Raw genomic sequence first — 17,062 nt, forward strand, 5'->3', positions numbered from 1 at the left:
GTGTCCCTGCTGGAGCAGGGGGTTGGACTAGATGATCTCTAGAGGTCCCTTCTAACCTCAGCCATTCTGTGATTCTGTAAAAAGTCACTTCTTGGGTTCTTCTTATTGAGTCAGGTCAGTGAATAGTTTGTGGTGCCTACTGCAATCCTTACTCCACAGCAAAAGTGAAAAAATCTCCAAAAACAACCCACCTCACATTTGTTTAAGAGATTATTTCTTGTATTAGTGGAATTATTTTGCTTTTTAATGCCAAGTGTAATTTCACCTGAAATAGAATGAGTTCTTTTTATGAAGTCATCTGTATATCCCAGAATAAAATCAATTAAACTCTATCCTGAGCCTATATGCCATTCTGCATAAATTCCATAGCATTTGTTTTATTTTTCCTCTCATATAATGCCACCATCACACAGACTCATGTGAAAAAATGCAGAAGACAGTCAAGAAAAGGCAGAAGGGAGAGGATTTCTCTGCAACAACAGCTCTTGGAACAGCTGGGCAAGGCACGCGGGTGACTACTATACAGGCTCTGCTAATAGGGTGACTGGTCTACAGGGAAAGTTCAAAGTCCCCTTGGGAAACCATGTGTTTCCTCAAACTATTCAATGTCTCCAGCACACTCCTGGATAGCAAAAGGAACCTGGGTGGAGAAGAGCATTACCTCCAGACCATGCAGCTGTGGCAGGAAGCCCTTCTGCAGCAAGCAGTGGGCAGGCTGTGTGAGGAAGTGGAGATCGAACTACAGCATGCTTCACCCTCTCCACAGTTTTTGGATCCACAGACAAGTACAGGGAAAGCAGTCTTAGGCCCTATGCTTACATAACACCATAACACTGGTGGCCCTATGCTTACCCAGCAGCCTGGTCCTTCCAAAGCTGTCCCTGCACAGGTAAGCGACGAAGGCCCCAGTAGTGCTAGTCTTGCCTTGTATAGGCAGGAGGTGTCTCCTGGAAGCTAAGCAAAGCCTCGATGTTTTATGTTGAGTTTTGGGTAAACTGGAGAGAACACATGTACTCCCTTTTTCCCACAAACTCTTTTGAACCCTCTTCATCCAAAATGGTATGTAGCCCAGCAGCATCCGCAAGAGCCAAGGCTTCAGCCAACGCAGCAAAGCCAGGAGGTGGATCTTCCCCACCACCCCAGACTGTAAGGCTCACCCACATATCTCAGGCACTGTCACCAAGTACCTGTTCTGAGCACAGGTGAAGCTCCCTTTCCTTGCAGGCACACAGGTGGGAAGGAGGAGGACCATGGACATTTTGAGAGAGTCTGTCAAAAGTGAGAATATTACTTTCTGTACTTGACTTATTATGCAGCTTTTCTGTGGTTTTGTAAYCATGTATAGACATTTTTGCCTTCCCCTAAGATGAATATTTTCTGGATTTGAATGTTGTATGTCAGTTACATAAGAAGTTCAGAAGGGTTCAGATGTTGTTAGGGTGCCCCATGAGGACTCTGGCATGAGCTTTTATCACAGAATGAAGCAAAGACAATTGAGGTCTTACTCGTCAGGCTGTTCTTACTACTTCTCAGGTGCAGAAAGGTAGTTTTCTCTTTTCACTACCTTTTTTTTTTTTTTTTTTTTTTTTTTTTTTTTTTTTTTTTTTTTTTTTTTTTTTTTTTTTTTTTTTTTTTTTTTTTTTTTTTTTTTTTTTNATGCATGCACACGATGCACGCACACCATGCACGCACACCATGCATGCACACCCTTCCTGCACACCATGCACGCACACCATGCACGCACACGATGCACGCACCCCGTGCCCACGCACCCCGCACTGCCAGCTCAGCACCGGCCGGAGCCCCCGCGCGAGGCCGCTGCGCGCCCGGGGCCCGGCACCAATTCCCGTTTGCAGGAGCGCGCCCCTATGGCAACGGACACAACGGACACAAGTAGCACCGGGGCAGGACGGAGCCGGGCTGAGGCCGCGCTCCAGCACCGAAGATTCCGCTTCCCGAAATTCCATGGGGAGCCAAGCAAATCCTCCAGGAGCCAAAGGAAAAGACCCCCCCGGCGGATCGAGGCACCTGGGGGATGTTTGCACCACCAGCTGAAGGAGGGGGGAATGCGGGAGGCTCCGGGAGCCTCCAGGAGAGGAGCACCGAGCCGGGGATTTATATTTAAAAAAGAAAAGCATCTCTTAAAGTGAAAACTATTTGCAAATAACCCGTCGGGGTGGGAGGGCAGCGAGCTGCCCCCCCGAGGTCCCCCCGCTGCAGAGGGGTTTGCACCGCGTGTTGTTGTAGCACCATGGTTGGGTTAGACCTGCCGCGAGCGCCTCCACCGCGCCGGAACCACAGAAATAGGAATAGCAATAAAAATATCAATCCATTCCACTCCCCCCCCCCCAAAAAAAAAAGAATAAAATGGAATTGCAAAATTTTAAAATCCGTAATATTCAAGGGACGACGCTCGCCGTGCGCTCGCAGCCTCCGCGGGCGTCGTGCGGCCTCGAGCTTGAGAAAACGGGGCGAAACCGCCCCGAAATGAAAGCAACCCCAGCAAAAAGGAGCCCCCCCGGCCCCCCGGGCCGGGCTCAGCAGCAAGGGCGGCGCAGCCGTGCGCGGACCCCCCGCGGCGCCCCCCCGGCTGCGCTTTGAGGTAGCTTCAGGCGTCTGTAGTGTGAGCGCCGGGGGGGCACCCCGGATCGAATCCGGCCCCCCCGGCACGGGACCCCCCGCGGAAGCAGGACTCAGACAGGATGCGCCAGCCGCCGCCGTTCCCAACGCCGCCTCCCTCCGTTTTATGGCATTTTCCCCCCTTTTTTTTTGCCCTATCCCCCAAATTTTGCAATTTTTTTGGCTCGCCAAATTTTGCAATTTTTTGGCTCGCCAAATTTTGCTTTTTTTTTTTTTCTCGCCAAATTTTGCAATTTTTTTGGCTCGCCGGAGGGTTTCGCCAGGATAAGGCTGCCCAATTTCACCCTTTCCCGGCGGGGAGAATGGAAGAGGCTCCGGCGCTGCGCGTTTGCCAGCGGGATGAATCCTCCGCTCCCAAGACGGGGCAAATCCGAAGGGAAAGCGGCAAGAGGCTCCGTGTGAAAAAAACATGTGACGGGAAAAAAAGAAAAAACAGAATAAAAAAGATTAAAAAAGGGATAAAAAGAGGGGGGAAATGAGTTAAGACGAAGGACGGACAAAGCGCGCGAATTTTTCCGCCGTTATTTACAGCCCTCCACAATGGATCTGCTTTGTGACGGGCCGCGTCGAAGCCGTCGGGGTTTTTCTTCTTTTTTTTTTTTTTTTTTGTCTTTTCCTCATTCGTATATATCTTTATTCTCTAGCATCATGTGTCTTTTCATTGAAGTTTATTTTTGTAAATTCTCCTAAATTGCATTTCTCCAAAATTATTGCTTTAGAAATTGACATACATTTGTCAAAATTTCATCGYAGAGAACTGAATGAAAAGCTGAGAGTTTTTAAATTAAACTCTCAGCTAAGTTTTCCTGAGGTCTGCTGAATTTCAGGGATTCAGGATTCAGGATCACAGGATTTCAGCATCCGCTGTTAGCGTACATTTTCTGAGCCTCTGCTTTCAGCTGGGACAGTGCACAGGTTTGGATAGTGCTGAAATGGAAACAAAACAGTTTTCAGGTAGTATTAARTTCTTACTTGTGTTCACTCCATGAGGACCATTTTTATGAGAATATATGAAGACAAGAAAAAAGKGTCAATATCAGACCAGTTAGAGCCTTTGTAGAATCATCTGATCTCTGTAAGCGTGTAGTTAAAGGTCAAAGGTCACTTCAGTTACTTGGCTGATCAGCTCATTCAGGTCAATTCTCCCTGTGGCACCAAAGCGCAAACATCAGCAAATATCATTTTATTATTATAAATAAGCTAATAACCATGAAACTCACAGTGAAAAATAAAAAAGCACAGCAGGGCACCAGTTTCCCACAGTGTCCATTTAAACTAACCTGAAGAACAAAAAGGAATAGTTCCAAACGCATCCTATCATCTGCATAGTTTGTTTGTTTGCTTGTTCGATTTAGAAATATTACASCTTGACACCCCCTCTGTGCCATGTTTGGTTATGTGAATATCACATGTGCAAGGGRAAACATTCTACCAAGACCCCTAAGCACAAAGAGTGGAGGAGAAATCCCTATCCTAGCACAGAGACCTCCTTCATCAAGCAGGAAAGCATAAAAGATAGTATAAAATGCATGGTTATTTTAATAAGGGAGCTCATGAGATTTTAATTTGTTTTATATAGACATGTCTCTGTGTGTATGCATGTGTGCASGTAGACATATATGCATACACATATAGGTTCATGTGTGTGCATAGATATCTTGCTKCAACTGGAGCTGGAGCACTCTTAAGACTCCATTTCTGCTTCCTCTTTGAATGGAGGGAGAACAGCACACTCCACTCCAAATGAGTCTGCCATTTATGATACTTGTCTCTTCTGGAACACTGTGATGCAATTATTGATGTCAGTGAGACAATCTGAGAACTATGGATTCAGCTTCAAGAATCAGTACTTTATTACAGGGGCAACAGAAGGTTTGGGCTTGTTTTAATTTGAGATTACTTGCAGAAATGACATGGACATCTGTGAGACCTCTAAGGATTATTATGGTGGACTACTGACTGAGACTGATGTCTTGTTTTATCTTCTCCTCCTCTCTTCCCTGCACTCATGTCTGTCACAGGCGCTAATGCATCTGCTCCTGACCAGCTCAGCCTCGCGTTAGCCTGGAACAGAGTAGACATCGCCCGCAGTCAGATCTTTATTTATGGGCAACAGTGGCCGGTACAGTATATACACAGCATCATCTTCTGCTGAAAAGCTCATGCAATGGTTTTTTTGTGGGTTTTTTTGTTTTTTTGTTTGTTTGTTTGTTTTTTGGTTTTTTTTTTTTTTTGGTGGCGATGGTGATTTTGAACCAATTTTCTGAAGGCTTAAAATATACTGAGTCATGTTCTTAGTCCTATACAGAATTCCCATGCACAACCGCGGAAGGCATGTGGATCCAAACATGCTGAAATGTCTGTCCCCTTGATCAAGGAAATGGTGACATCTAGCGATGCCTTACTGCTAAAAGACTGTATTTTCAGAAAGATAGGAAATAGCACACCAAGCACTTAAAAGAAGTCATTTTCAGCATTGAGAAAAACAAGTGTCTGTTCCAAGCCATGGTAAAATAAGTAAAGGTTATAAATGAAAAGTGAAACTTTAGCTGTATGTGTTGAAAATACAGGAGTTGAAAATACTCCCTCTGCTAGCAGACTATTAAAATACATTGAACACACATAATGAACCCCATGTGGGCCAGTGGATCAGCAGCCCCAAACCACAGCCCCGTATCATACCTTTTTAAATTAGGAGCATGCTTTTAAATTAGGAGCAAGTTACCCAGCAGGACCAAAGAGATCTTTCCTTCACACACCCTTGAAGCCTCCCTTTGCCCAGAAAGTTTTGGTAACTGAAATGCATGGAGCTCAACTTGGGAGTGGATGATGAGCGAGTTGAGAGCTTCTGGGTAAGGATTTAAGGACAGGCTAACGTGAAAGACACTGTGGTGGGTGTTTGCTATGAGCTACCAGAGCAGGAGGAGGAGGTTGATAAGGCCTTCTACAGACAGCTGGAAGTTGCCTCACGGTCACAGGCCCTGCTTTTCATGGGAGACTTCAGCTACCCTAATATCAGCTGGAAAGACCACACAGGGAGGCACAAACAGCCCTGAAGGTTTCCGCAGTGTGTTGATGACAACTTTTTGGCACAGGTTGTGGAGGAGTCAATGAGGAGAGGTGGGCTACTGGACCTCGTACTAACAAATAGAGACTTGCTGGAGATGTGAAGGTGGGGGGTAGCCTTGGCTGCAATGATCATAAGTTGGTAGAGTTCAGGATCCAAAGAGGATGAAGCTGTAAGTGGCCTTGTTACCACAGACTTCAGGAGGGCCAACTTTGGCCTCTTCAGAGACCTGCTTGGAAGAAACCCAGGGGCTAGGGCTCTAGAAGGAATGGGGGTCCAGGAGAGCTGGTTAGTTTTCAAGCAGCACTTCCTCCACTCTGAGGACTGGTGCATCCCTATGAGTAAGAAGTCAGGTAGAGGGGACAGGAGGCCTACGTGGATGAACAGGGGTCTCCTGGCAAAACTCAAGCAAAATAAAGCAGTATGCAGAATGTGGAAGAAAGGACAGGCCCCTTGGGAGAAATACAGGAACGTTGTCAGGAAATGCAGGGATGCAACAAGAAAAGCAAGGGCACACTTGAAACAAAATCTGGCAAGGGAAGTTAAAAATTATAAGAGCTTCTTCAAATATATCGATGGAAAAAGGAAGATTAGAGAGAACGTGTGTCTGCTGCTGAACGGGCTGGGTGCCCTGGTTACGAAAGACACAAAAATAAAGCAGAGTTGCTGTATGTCTTCTGTGCTTCAGTGTTTACCAAGGCCAGCCCTCTGGAATCCCAGACCTTATGGACAAGAGAAGAAGCCTGGAGAGAGGAAGACTTGCCGTGGGTAGAGGAAGCACTTGGGTCAGGGAGCACTTAGGGCAACTTGATACCAACAAATCCATGGGGCCTGATGGGATGCACCCCAGGGTGCTGCGTGAGCTGGTAGATAATACAGCTAAACCACTCTCCTTCACCTTCAAAAAGTCCTGGAGAAAAGGGAGGTGCCTGAGCACTGGAAGAAACCCAGCATCACACCCGTCTTCAAAAACAGCAAAAGGGAGGACCCAGGCAAATACAGGCCAGTCAGTCTCATCTTGATCCCGGGGAAATAGTGATGAAACAGCTCATCCTGGCTGCTGTCTCCAAACATATGGATGTTTGGATGTGGAGAACAAGAAGGTGCTCAGGAGTAGCCAGCATGGATTCACCAAGGGGAAATCTTGCTTGACTAACCTGATAGCCTTCTATGGTGGAATGACGAGCTGGATAGATGAGGGCAGAGCGATGGGTGCCATCTATCTGGACTTCAGCAAGGCTTTTGACACTGTCCCTCACAGCATCCTCCTGGGCAAGCTCCAGAGGTGTAGGATAGATGAGTGGACAGTGAGGTGGACTGAGAACTGGCTGCATGGCAGAGATCAGAGGGTTGTGATCAGTGGCGCTGGGTCCCGTTGGAAGCCTGTAGTTAGTGGTGTCCCCCAGAGGTCAGTCCTCGGTCCAGTCTTGTTCAATTCATTCATCAATGACCTAGATAAAAGATGGAATGCCCTTTCAGCAGGTTTGTTGATGATATGAAACTGGGAGAAGTAGCTGATAGCCCAGAGGACTGCACCACCATCCAGAGGGACCTGGACAGACTGGACAACTGGGCAGTTAGAAACCTCATGAAGTTCAACAACGGCCAGTGCAGGGTCCTGCACCTGGGGAGGAATAACCCCGGACACCAGGACAGGCTGGGGACTGACCTTCTGGAGAGTCACTCTGCAGAGAGGGACCTGGGCGTCATGGTTGATGACAAGATGACCATGAGGCAGCAGTGTGCCCTGGTGATCAAGAAGGCCAACGGGATCCTGGGGTGCATTAAGAAAAGCGTCTCCAGCAGGTCGAGGCAGGGGATCATCCCCCTCTACWCAGCCCTGGTGAGGCCACATCTGGAGACTGTGTCCATGTCTGGGCTCCCCAGGACAAGAGGGATGTGGAGCTGCTGGAGAGAGTCCAGCACAGGGCTACCAGGATGATCAGGGGCCTGGAACATCTGCCCTTTGAGCAAAGGCTGAGGGAGCTGGGTCTGTTCAGCCTGGAGAAGAGGAGGCTGAGGGGGGACCTGATCAGTGTCTATAAATACCTCAAGGGAGGCAGTGAGGAGGAGGGGGCGGCCTCTTTTCAGTGGTGGACAGCGACAGGACTAGAGGAAACGGCCACAAACGGAAACAGCAAAAGCTCCACAGGAACTTAAGGCAAAATTTCTTAACAGTGACAGGGTGCCAGAGCCCTGGAACAGGCTGCCCAGGGAGGCTGTGGAGTTTCCTTCTCTGGAACACTTATCATTTGGACGCAGTCCTAGGTAATGTGCGCTAGATGACCCTGCATGTACTGGAGGGTTGGATTAGATGACCTCTAGAGGTCCCTTCCAACCTTAAGGATTCTATGATTCCGTGATTTTCTTGGGTCACCATTCTCACGCATACAATGTCCTTTTCATAAAAAAAGTCATATGGTAGTCCCATCATTTTATGAGTGTTTACATCTCCCCAAGGAAGGGATGTGGCATAGGAAAATAGCTTTATTTAAATATATTTATTTTAAATGTTGTTTATGAGGAGCTTGCTGCCTCAAAAATCTGGATTTTTAAAGGATCTATGTCTTTTCAGCTATAGCATGAACATGACTATTTCTGATGCCTTCAATAGCAGACATAGACATGTAACAACATGCAGCAGTTACTTAGATGGTACTAAACTGCTATTGCTCTATTACCACATCACAGCAACAATTTTTGTAAATACTGCAGTGTGCAATCATTTTGCAAGCTAAACAGTCAGTGAACCTGTTTCTCTTTTCTAACTTCCCAATTTTTCTTGAGTTTCAATACCATAAACTAAAGGGAAAGCTCATAAGTACTGAATTAAAGTCAGTGTGTGTATATATAATAAATATATCTAACATAAATAGAACATATGTCTGGAAAGCAAGAATCAAAGATAATAATCAGATGCTGGATAGAGTAGAGGTCTGTTCATCAGTTTCCTAGTTTTCAGTTCCTGAGTGCTAAGCTGGATTTCCTAGACTATGCTAATCCTAACACTAACACTGTTTTTCCTGTGACTCAGAGAAAGCAGTACAGACTAATTCTGTTATTATCCCATTCAAAGCTTAACAAAGCAACACCCGGGGATTCTGATAGGAGTCCCTACCTGTACCAGGGTGACAGAACCAGGTGGAAACAGCCCTCAGTACCCAGGAAGAGCCTGAATTAATCACTTACTTTGCAGGTGGGCTCCCTTGAGCAAGCAATGCTGGATGCACTGGTGCTGGACAGAGTGGATTTTGTGAAATTACTCATAGAAAATGGAGTAAGCATGCATCGTTTTCTCACCATCTCCCGGCTAGAGGAGTTGTACAATACGGTAGGGCCAACCTAAGGCAAATTTTCTATCTCTATATTCATTGTTTTAGCTCCCACCCATATTATAATGACATGGTGATGCACAAAGGAGCCAACATCTGCTAGAGAAATTTTCCATACCAGAAGTCCGCATCATCTGTTAGCTTTGTGTCTCCTGTTACGGAGGTTTCTGTGACTCACCCACTTAATCTCCTTGTATGCAATTTGTGAGGCATAAATTAAAACCCACATAGTGCCGGCTRATTTCTGGTCATTATATGATAAGATAGACCTTAGATTTAGGCAGACTGCACTGACTGGAAGACTGTAATCAGAAAGTTAATACCTTTAATTATGATCAGATGTAACTCCTGAGACTCTCCATAGTTTCAGGAAAAAATACATTGTTAATCAAACTTAGACACCAGAAAACAAAGAAAAACAACCTTACTGGGAAGACAGCCTGGTTTTAAAGGTAAAATCTCATAACTTCAGAAGGCCCAAGTACAACTAGAGTGAGGGACCTCCCCGTGTGTTCACAGAATGACCAAAAAATATATAGTTTTGACTTTCAAGATATTGTTTGTGAGTTTTGCATCTTCGTCCTTAAAGCAGATGTAAAACAGTGGAGGTCCAAAATGCTTCTCAGCTCTCCAACTTTAATATCATAATTGCTCAAGAGGAGAAAGCAAAAAGTCAAAATTGCTGGATTGATATAGAAAAAATATTCAAGAGGCTCTTATATCTGCCTTTTGGAATTCAATTCTGTTATAGGTCACAAGGCTTTTCAAAAGCTTTGTTTTGCCAGCGCTTTTCAAGGCACTGCCATCATTATCTGCCACACTGCGGACTGCTATCCAGAAATATTCATACTGATGGTGACCAGAAGTGAATCTTCAAAAATATTGAATACAAGAAGCATTTTTTAAATTTATGCAAAATACAGAGAAACTGTTACCTGTGCTGACCTAAAGCAAGGGTTTTCCATTGTTGATTGGCTTCAACATTGCCTACCTATACTAGCAAATAAGTATTCAGAAAAGAAAGCCTAGGAGATTTCCCACTACAGAGGTAAGCAGTGTCATTCTTGTATTAAAGCCATTTTTGCATGGAAAAAGTTTGAGGAAGGTCTTCAGCTCTACAGCTAAAAGAAAACGTTTTAGAGGAAATTTATTAGAAGAACTATAGAAATCACTAGAAATTATTCATGCAGTAATTCAAAAATACCTTGTCTGTGAATCTCCAAAACTACCAGTGCTACTATATGTCACACTGCATCCATATAATAGCATCAGTATTAAAAAATAAAAGGCCAAATAAAAAGTGGCATATTTAAAATGAGCCCCAAAACTGCCTGGAAAACTATAGACCAGCATGAGCAACTTCTGCCATAGCAAATTTTTAAAAATACAATAAAGAACAGAATTAATGAACACAGGAATCAATCTTATGTCAAGATGAAAAAAATGATATATCTTTTATAGAAAGATGGTAAGTCTTAGAAACCTATTGCTATCTTTGAAGTCAACATGCAAGAGAATAAAGATGATAAACTTGATACATCTGGGTTTTCAAAACCTTTTGGCAATGTTCATCCTTAGAAGCTTGTAAATAAATTAAGCTTCTCATGGTGTAGAAGGTAAGGATTTTATGGATTAAACACCCCTTGAAGGATAGGAAAAGGTGGGTAGAAATAAATGCTCAGTTTTCAACACAAGTGAAGCTTACTGTCAGATTCACCCAAATATCTGTGCTGGGACGAGTGTAGTCCAGTCTGTTTAGAGATGAGCTGAAAGGTAGTGACTAAGAGAATGCCAAGGCATCTCAGGGTGATGCAGGGCCATTCCCATCCATGCAGGATAGACAAATTTGAAGCTGCATGTGAAGAACTGCAGCAGTCTAGTCACACTTACTGACAGGCACACATTAAGTTAAAGACTGATAACTGCAGCGCACTCTGTGTAGGAAGATGGGCTCTGTGCAGCTGCAGTGATGTTCAGATAGATCACATACACATACATTCACATACATCAGTCACAACAAAGAAGCCTTCTATAAAATTCTCTGAAACTATCAGTCAAAAAAGTAACTGAAAAGGAAGTACTTCTCCACATAATATGTAAATAAAATTGGGTGAGTCATTATCATCAGCTGTTTTGCATGTCTAATGGGATTCAGAAATCCTGTACAAACTCACGTGTTGCTGGTGTCCCTCATTCCAAATGTGCCTCTGCTGCAGGAGCTCCTGTGAGACAGCAGGAGACCAGGGATATGGGCATGGGAAGAATGCATCTCTCCTGCTGTTTCCTCTTCAGCACCATCCCAGTCTCTGCACCTCATTCTGCTCCATGTCAGTTCTTGTGTTTTTGTTACAGAAGTACTTTGGACCAAAAAAAAAAAAAAAAAAGGGTGAAATAACACTAATTGATTTTAAAATAATTCTGAACACTATATAATTGATAATTGGTATTCAAAATGCTAAGATGAGGAGGCCATATCAACAGTTGCATCTTGCATGCTCTTTGGGTGGTGCAAAACTATTTTGTTATTCTTTATCTGTCTTTTCAGAGGCATGGACCATCCAACACTTTGTATCATCTAGTCAGGGATGTCAAAAAGGTAAGAGTCCCATAGACGGTAGGTTGTAGAGAATGTCATGATTGCTTTTTGGTAGCTAGATACAGTCTCTGTTTTGCATGAGCTTTCAGTCAGAGCCTTCTGCTTCCCCTGCCGCATCAGAATGCTCTGTTTGAATGTTCTGAATATGAAGTCTTTGTATATAATGCATAATCAGCAAGTTACTTGGTTTGCTTTGTCCATGGTTTTAGATGCTTCCATTTTAGTGCTTCTGCTCACAGAATTGTAGGCTTTAGATATCATGTGGATTTATGCTGTTATCTGTACTTGTCCATACCTGCAGCTAACCTCAGAGCTAATTTCCATGTTGTTGATTAACTCCTAAGTCTGTGAATATCCATTTTCCTTGTGCTGTATTGAAACATTCATTGAAATGATTCCTCATTTTGTGTTGTGTAGCACATTGTCAGCATTTTCCTCTGCAGAAGTGTCCTAAAGAAATAGTGCAGCTTTCCTCTTCCGCCTTGTTAAGTTCTTTTCAAGTATCTTGAATCCGTAAGACTCAGGAGAAGGATAGGAAAACGTACAGTGGTAGGAAGGACACATCAAATACTCTAAGTAGGGCTGAGAATTAAAGGTGTTACAGTCATAGCAATGAATGAAAATCTCTTATGTTGTAAATATATGGATCAAGAAAGGAGACTAGTCTGCAGCCAACCTCATCTGTCCATGACAGCTGGTCTGAACTAAAGGGATATAGGGGAGGGGAATGGCTATGCTTCAGATTCCATCTTTCTGTGAAATAATCCTGTAGAATAATGAGTAGCAATGTTTAGGGACTTCTGATGTTTTTGTTTCTGTTTAGTGTGTTACATGGCATCATCGTTGCTCACTTATATGTAATCTAGTAAGTGACTATGAGAAAGCTTGAAATGTCTATAGAAGAATTAGAAACTGTTCTTATGCATAAATCCCCTTGAATAGAGCAGAACGAAGAGTGTATTTAGGCAGTCTGCTGTTCTTGAAATGCAAGTTAATAGATTTTTGTTGTTCTTAAATGTGCAGTTATTTATGTGCCTTTAAATATCATCTCTCTTCTTGTATGAAAACAGATTTTTTTTTAAACCCTTCTCTCCCCTGGTATCATCTTTCTAACATCCTCTTTTGAAACCCAAGCAATTTGTATAGTGACTGAATATGTAGTAACTATGTATTCTTGAAAAGTCCCAAATGAGAGACTTTTTTTTTTAAGAAGCATTTCAAAAGAAGGTATGAGAACAGGCAAAATGAGGATCATTTATTCCGAGGTGTACATTGACACACATTTCTGTTAAATATACTTACATTCATATTTAATGACATTATTTATCCACAGAGGTTGTTAAACTTTAGGTGACGGTAATTTTTCCTTAAATATATTTTTCTTTCCTCTCCTCACATGTGAAGTCTCAGTACCTCACACAAGGTGAAGTGGGTGCATACTCTTATCAGGGTATAATTGAAAATAAATATGTCAGGGCCACCCTCCAGCACCTTTATCTGAAACTGCATCTCTGTGATGGTATTTCTCATTTTATCAGTGCTGAGGAATACTCAGGGAGAAAACTGGCAGCTTGCCATAGACCTGCCATCGAGGCCATCGCAGCTCTCACCTGTCAGAAAGGCTATAAATCAGCCAGCAAATCTGACACCAGTTTAAACGAAAACCTCTCCATGGAAATAACTTCTAAATGGACAGCATTATTTGACGGTTAAGTGCTTCACCATGCGTGAAAACCAGAACCTGGTGCTGAGGCAAGTTTCTGAGTTTATGCACATTTTGAAGCCATTTACCTAAAATCTGAGATTTAATCATAGGATCATCAAGGATAAATACAAAAAGTGTAGGATGACACCTAGAGATAACACCTAAAGGACATGCATACTTTGCATTTTCTATGCATGCATCCTAATTTTAAAACCTGCAATATGAAAAGGAGTGCAGATTTAAAAATTTACTTTCTTAGTGCATGTGAATTCCGAGAAAAAACTTAACTTACAAATCATACATTATTTGATTTACTGCCATTATGCTGCCATATGACCTCTGTAAATCTCTGGGAGATTTCCTTTTAATTTGAAAGATTATCTTGACTCCTTGGCATAGCGGAGGATTTGTGCTACCGAAAGGAAGTGACACCATCCTGCCTGTGGCAACTTGAACACACAGATAGCACTCACACTCCAGACATTAACTCAGTTTCTTCTTAGAGTTTGCAGGCTCCTGGTTAGCTCCAGGCAGCAAATTGGAAACACGTGAAGAAATGCACTAAAAGACTTTACACTAATCAGTGGAATTAAATTCTGTTTGTGTCAATTAACAAAGCAAATTATTCAATGATTCTACCGTAGAGGATTGTGTTCATCTCATTTTCTAATGCCCCGGGTGTGGTATCTGCATTTGAGACCAAGCCTACCTGCATCATTTGCACATGTCCTTCATGGTAGCTTTGTCAGGGCAGGGTACTGTGTTTCCCGTGTCTTGTGCAGACTTTCCTCCCTTAAATGCACAAACTGATTCATTCAGAACAGGAACTAAGAACCAGCAGCGGTGCTTGATATTTTTTCATAAGTGGAGGTTGCCCTCTACTGGTTATATCAGAAAAATAATTCTCCTCTACTGAGCTAGTAATTGAATAACAGTAGAAACTAAGAGTGATGGTTTTCTTTTTTTATTCTAAAAGATGGATATGTGATGAGTGTACCTTAATTTGTACATGTTTTTAAAGTCCTTTGATATTGCCTGCCTCTGGATTTCTACATTTCCAGATAACAAATGGAATTTGGTATCTCTTATCTCTATTGCTGTTAGGGATTTTTTAGTCCTATTTATTAAACAGAAGAGAAAATTAGAGGCTCTTTATTTATTGAATATAAAAACATATATGAAGTGAAAATGTATTGTAGCTGAATAGTTGAAGCTTAAGAAATGAAAGCTACTGCAGGAAAATAATAATAGATAACTGTGTAACTGGAAGGTTATCTAAGCATTGATAGGTTAGTTGATTATTAATCTGGGTAGCGAACTCTCCTGCCAAAATCTCCTCTCTCCCTCCTGACATGCCTGGCTGTGCTTGAAACAGCCCATTCAGTTTTTGCTGTACTTGGAGGAGAGTCCAACTACGCTGCTGGAGTAGTTCAGCATGTCTGCCGATAAAGCAAACAGTTCAACATGTGCACAACTCTTTCCACAAGGACAGCCCTTTAGATAGTCCTAGGCTTTATCATGGCCCCCCTTAGGAAAGTAACCCCAAGCTTGTTAGCAGCTCAGAACCACATATGCATGTATGACAGTATAAAATGTGTATTAATGCTGTGGTTTCTTGAGTTTTCTTCAGTGAAGCATTTCAGCATTTTCTTAGAGAGTCAGACACATCTTTGATTTAAGTTGCTTAATTGGAAGTTTTGCATCTAAATATCCTTATGAAGGTTCAGAAAGCAGTACAACTATATCAAGAAAGTCAAATTTCCACATATATATTGCACCCTCTTGCCTGTTATGCTTTTTTAATTGCTCCTTTGTCATTCAGTAACTTCAAAGCACCCAGTTTTAGTGTCTAATATTATTCCTGAGACATCAGGAGTTTGCTGAAGAAATGCAACTCTAGCTTAGTCATTCTTACTGCTGCCAGTGCTTTCAGTCATTGTTCTAATAAAATTTTTATTGCCTTGAGCATTCTGGAGAGAGAAGATCATTTCTGGGTAAAAGTTAAAAAAAAAAAAAAGAAAAGCAGGTTTATTTTTGATTTATGGTTTTTCTTTAAAGAGTTCAAACTACAGGTGATTGGGTACAAATAAGCTAATACAGTTTTGCAGGACAGTCACCCCATCAGCTTGGCCAGAGTGAGAAAAGTGCAAAGGTGCAAGGAGCACCACTGAAAACTAGCTGACAGCCACCTCGTTGGCTTAATATTGATCCCATCACCTCGAACCCCTTCTCATGGGCAGGGACAGCACGTTGCAGCCTCGACAGCCCTTCCGCTCTGTGGTGAGCAGAGATGGAAATAGCCTTTGCTGTTCCCAGCTGAAGGAAGAAAGGAAGGAGGATCTTTGCATCTCCTCTGTGGCCGCGCAAGGGCCAGGTGCCATCTGTTCCCCATTAGAGCATCTCTGCTCTGAATCTAATCAGCACATCTGCAGAGAAGCCGGGCAGACGCACGGATATTTGCACCGAGACGCAGCAGTCGTAAAAATTGTGCTGTGTGAATTATTAACCTTCTTTTGATGATCACATAAAGAGAGCCACAGGCTAGCTCTAATCTGTGCTGTATATCATTATAGCAAACGTGATTATTTTATTAGAGTATATTGAATAAGTTTGAAGCTAAAAATTGCAATTTCCTGGCCCTTCTACAATGTTGACCATGCAAGTTAATTTTTTACTAGACTAATTTTCTSTTTTTCCAAGAGAAGAGCTCAGGGTTCATGGAAGGAAATTTTACCTCCATTTCCATCTTCCATGCACACTCACATGCCTTGCACACAGGCATACGGGACAGAGCTGTAGATTTAGTGGTGTTCTTAACAAGATCTCTAGCTGTGGGAAATCTATTCCAGACTTGCTGAACCCTATCTTCTTTTCTGAGGGGAACCGATCACTGAGCAGTGTTGAATAACTTGCAGGCAGTGATATGGAGAGGAAGACAAATTCTAGATTTTGGGCAATCTTTTTCTCTTAGCCCTTTCCTCTTACAAGGAAACAGCATATTGCCCTTGCAGGCAATATCTCAGAACTCATAACCACAGTGGTGCCATTTCCAGGCTTGACAATAAAGGGAAGGGAAAAGTATGTCAGAGAGTAGATGATAAATGAAAGCTGCATGAGGAAGACAGTGGAAAATCATAGTACATTTTAACAAAGAATAAGAAAGGAAAAGAAATGGGAGATCAAGTGTACTGAAGTTTTTTCCAGAGTCTTGCTAATGACCCCACCACAAACACACTTCACCTTGCTGTAAATGGGACAATAGCTCCTTGACACTACTGGAAATCAGATAGCAAGATTATTGTGCTTAAAGAAGTTGTCATAAAATATTTCAGGAGTGCAAGGGATCATATAGGAACATTCTTGGGCTTGTATTTTTCTCCATGACCAAAACCTCAGAATATTAGCTCAAAAGGGAGTCATAAATTTTGTTTCTTAAAACTATGAGATACTTTCCTCACCCCAGTTGTATTATTTAAGCTGTTAATATCTGTGTGAAGAGGCAGCCTGTCGGGGCATCAGCACAGGAGATGTGGGGCACACACAGTGCAGCCAAGGTGCGCTCTAGCAAGACCAGCCTTCAGCAGCCCTGCCTGGCCTTCCGAGTGTGCTGATCCTCCTGCTTTCCTGCAGTTGTGTCCCGTGTTTCCCCAGCTGAAGAACATGAGTACTGTGTACTGACGTTGTCGTCTGTTACTGTCAATAAGTTCTTCACCTTCTTATTT

General features: G+C 42.9%; 1 protein-coding gene across 1 annotated transcript in view; it reads left to right on the plus strand.

Moving 5' to 3' along the window:
• Positions 1 to 17,062, plus strand: part of TRPM3 (transient receptor potential cation channel subfamily M member 3) — a 242,611-nt gene that overhangs the window by 178,895 nt on the left and 46,654 nt on the right. Inside the window, exons 10-12 of the mRNA XM_026035828.1 lie at positions 4,662 to 4,762; positions 8,904 to 9,038; positions 11,585 to 11,635. Coding sequence (XP_025891613.1) covers positions 4,662 to 4,762; positions 8,904 to 9,038; positions 11,585 to 11,635 — 287 coding nt within the window. The remainder of the gene's footprint in view (positions 1 to 4,661; positions 4,763 to 8,903; positions 9,039 to 11,584; positions 11,636 to 17,062) is intronic.

This window comes from Nothoprocta perdicaria, unplaced genomic scaffold (genome assembly GCF_003342845.1).
Source record: "Nothoprocta perdicaria isolate Ctin4 unplaced genomic scaffold, notPer1 scaffold_168, whole genome shotgun sequence".
NCBI lineage: Eukaryota > Metazoa > Chordata > Aves > Tinamiformes > Tinamidae > Nothoprocta > Nothoprocta perdicaria.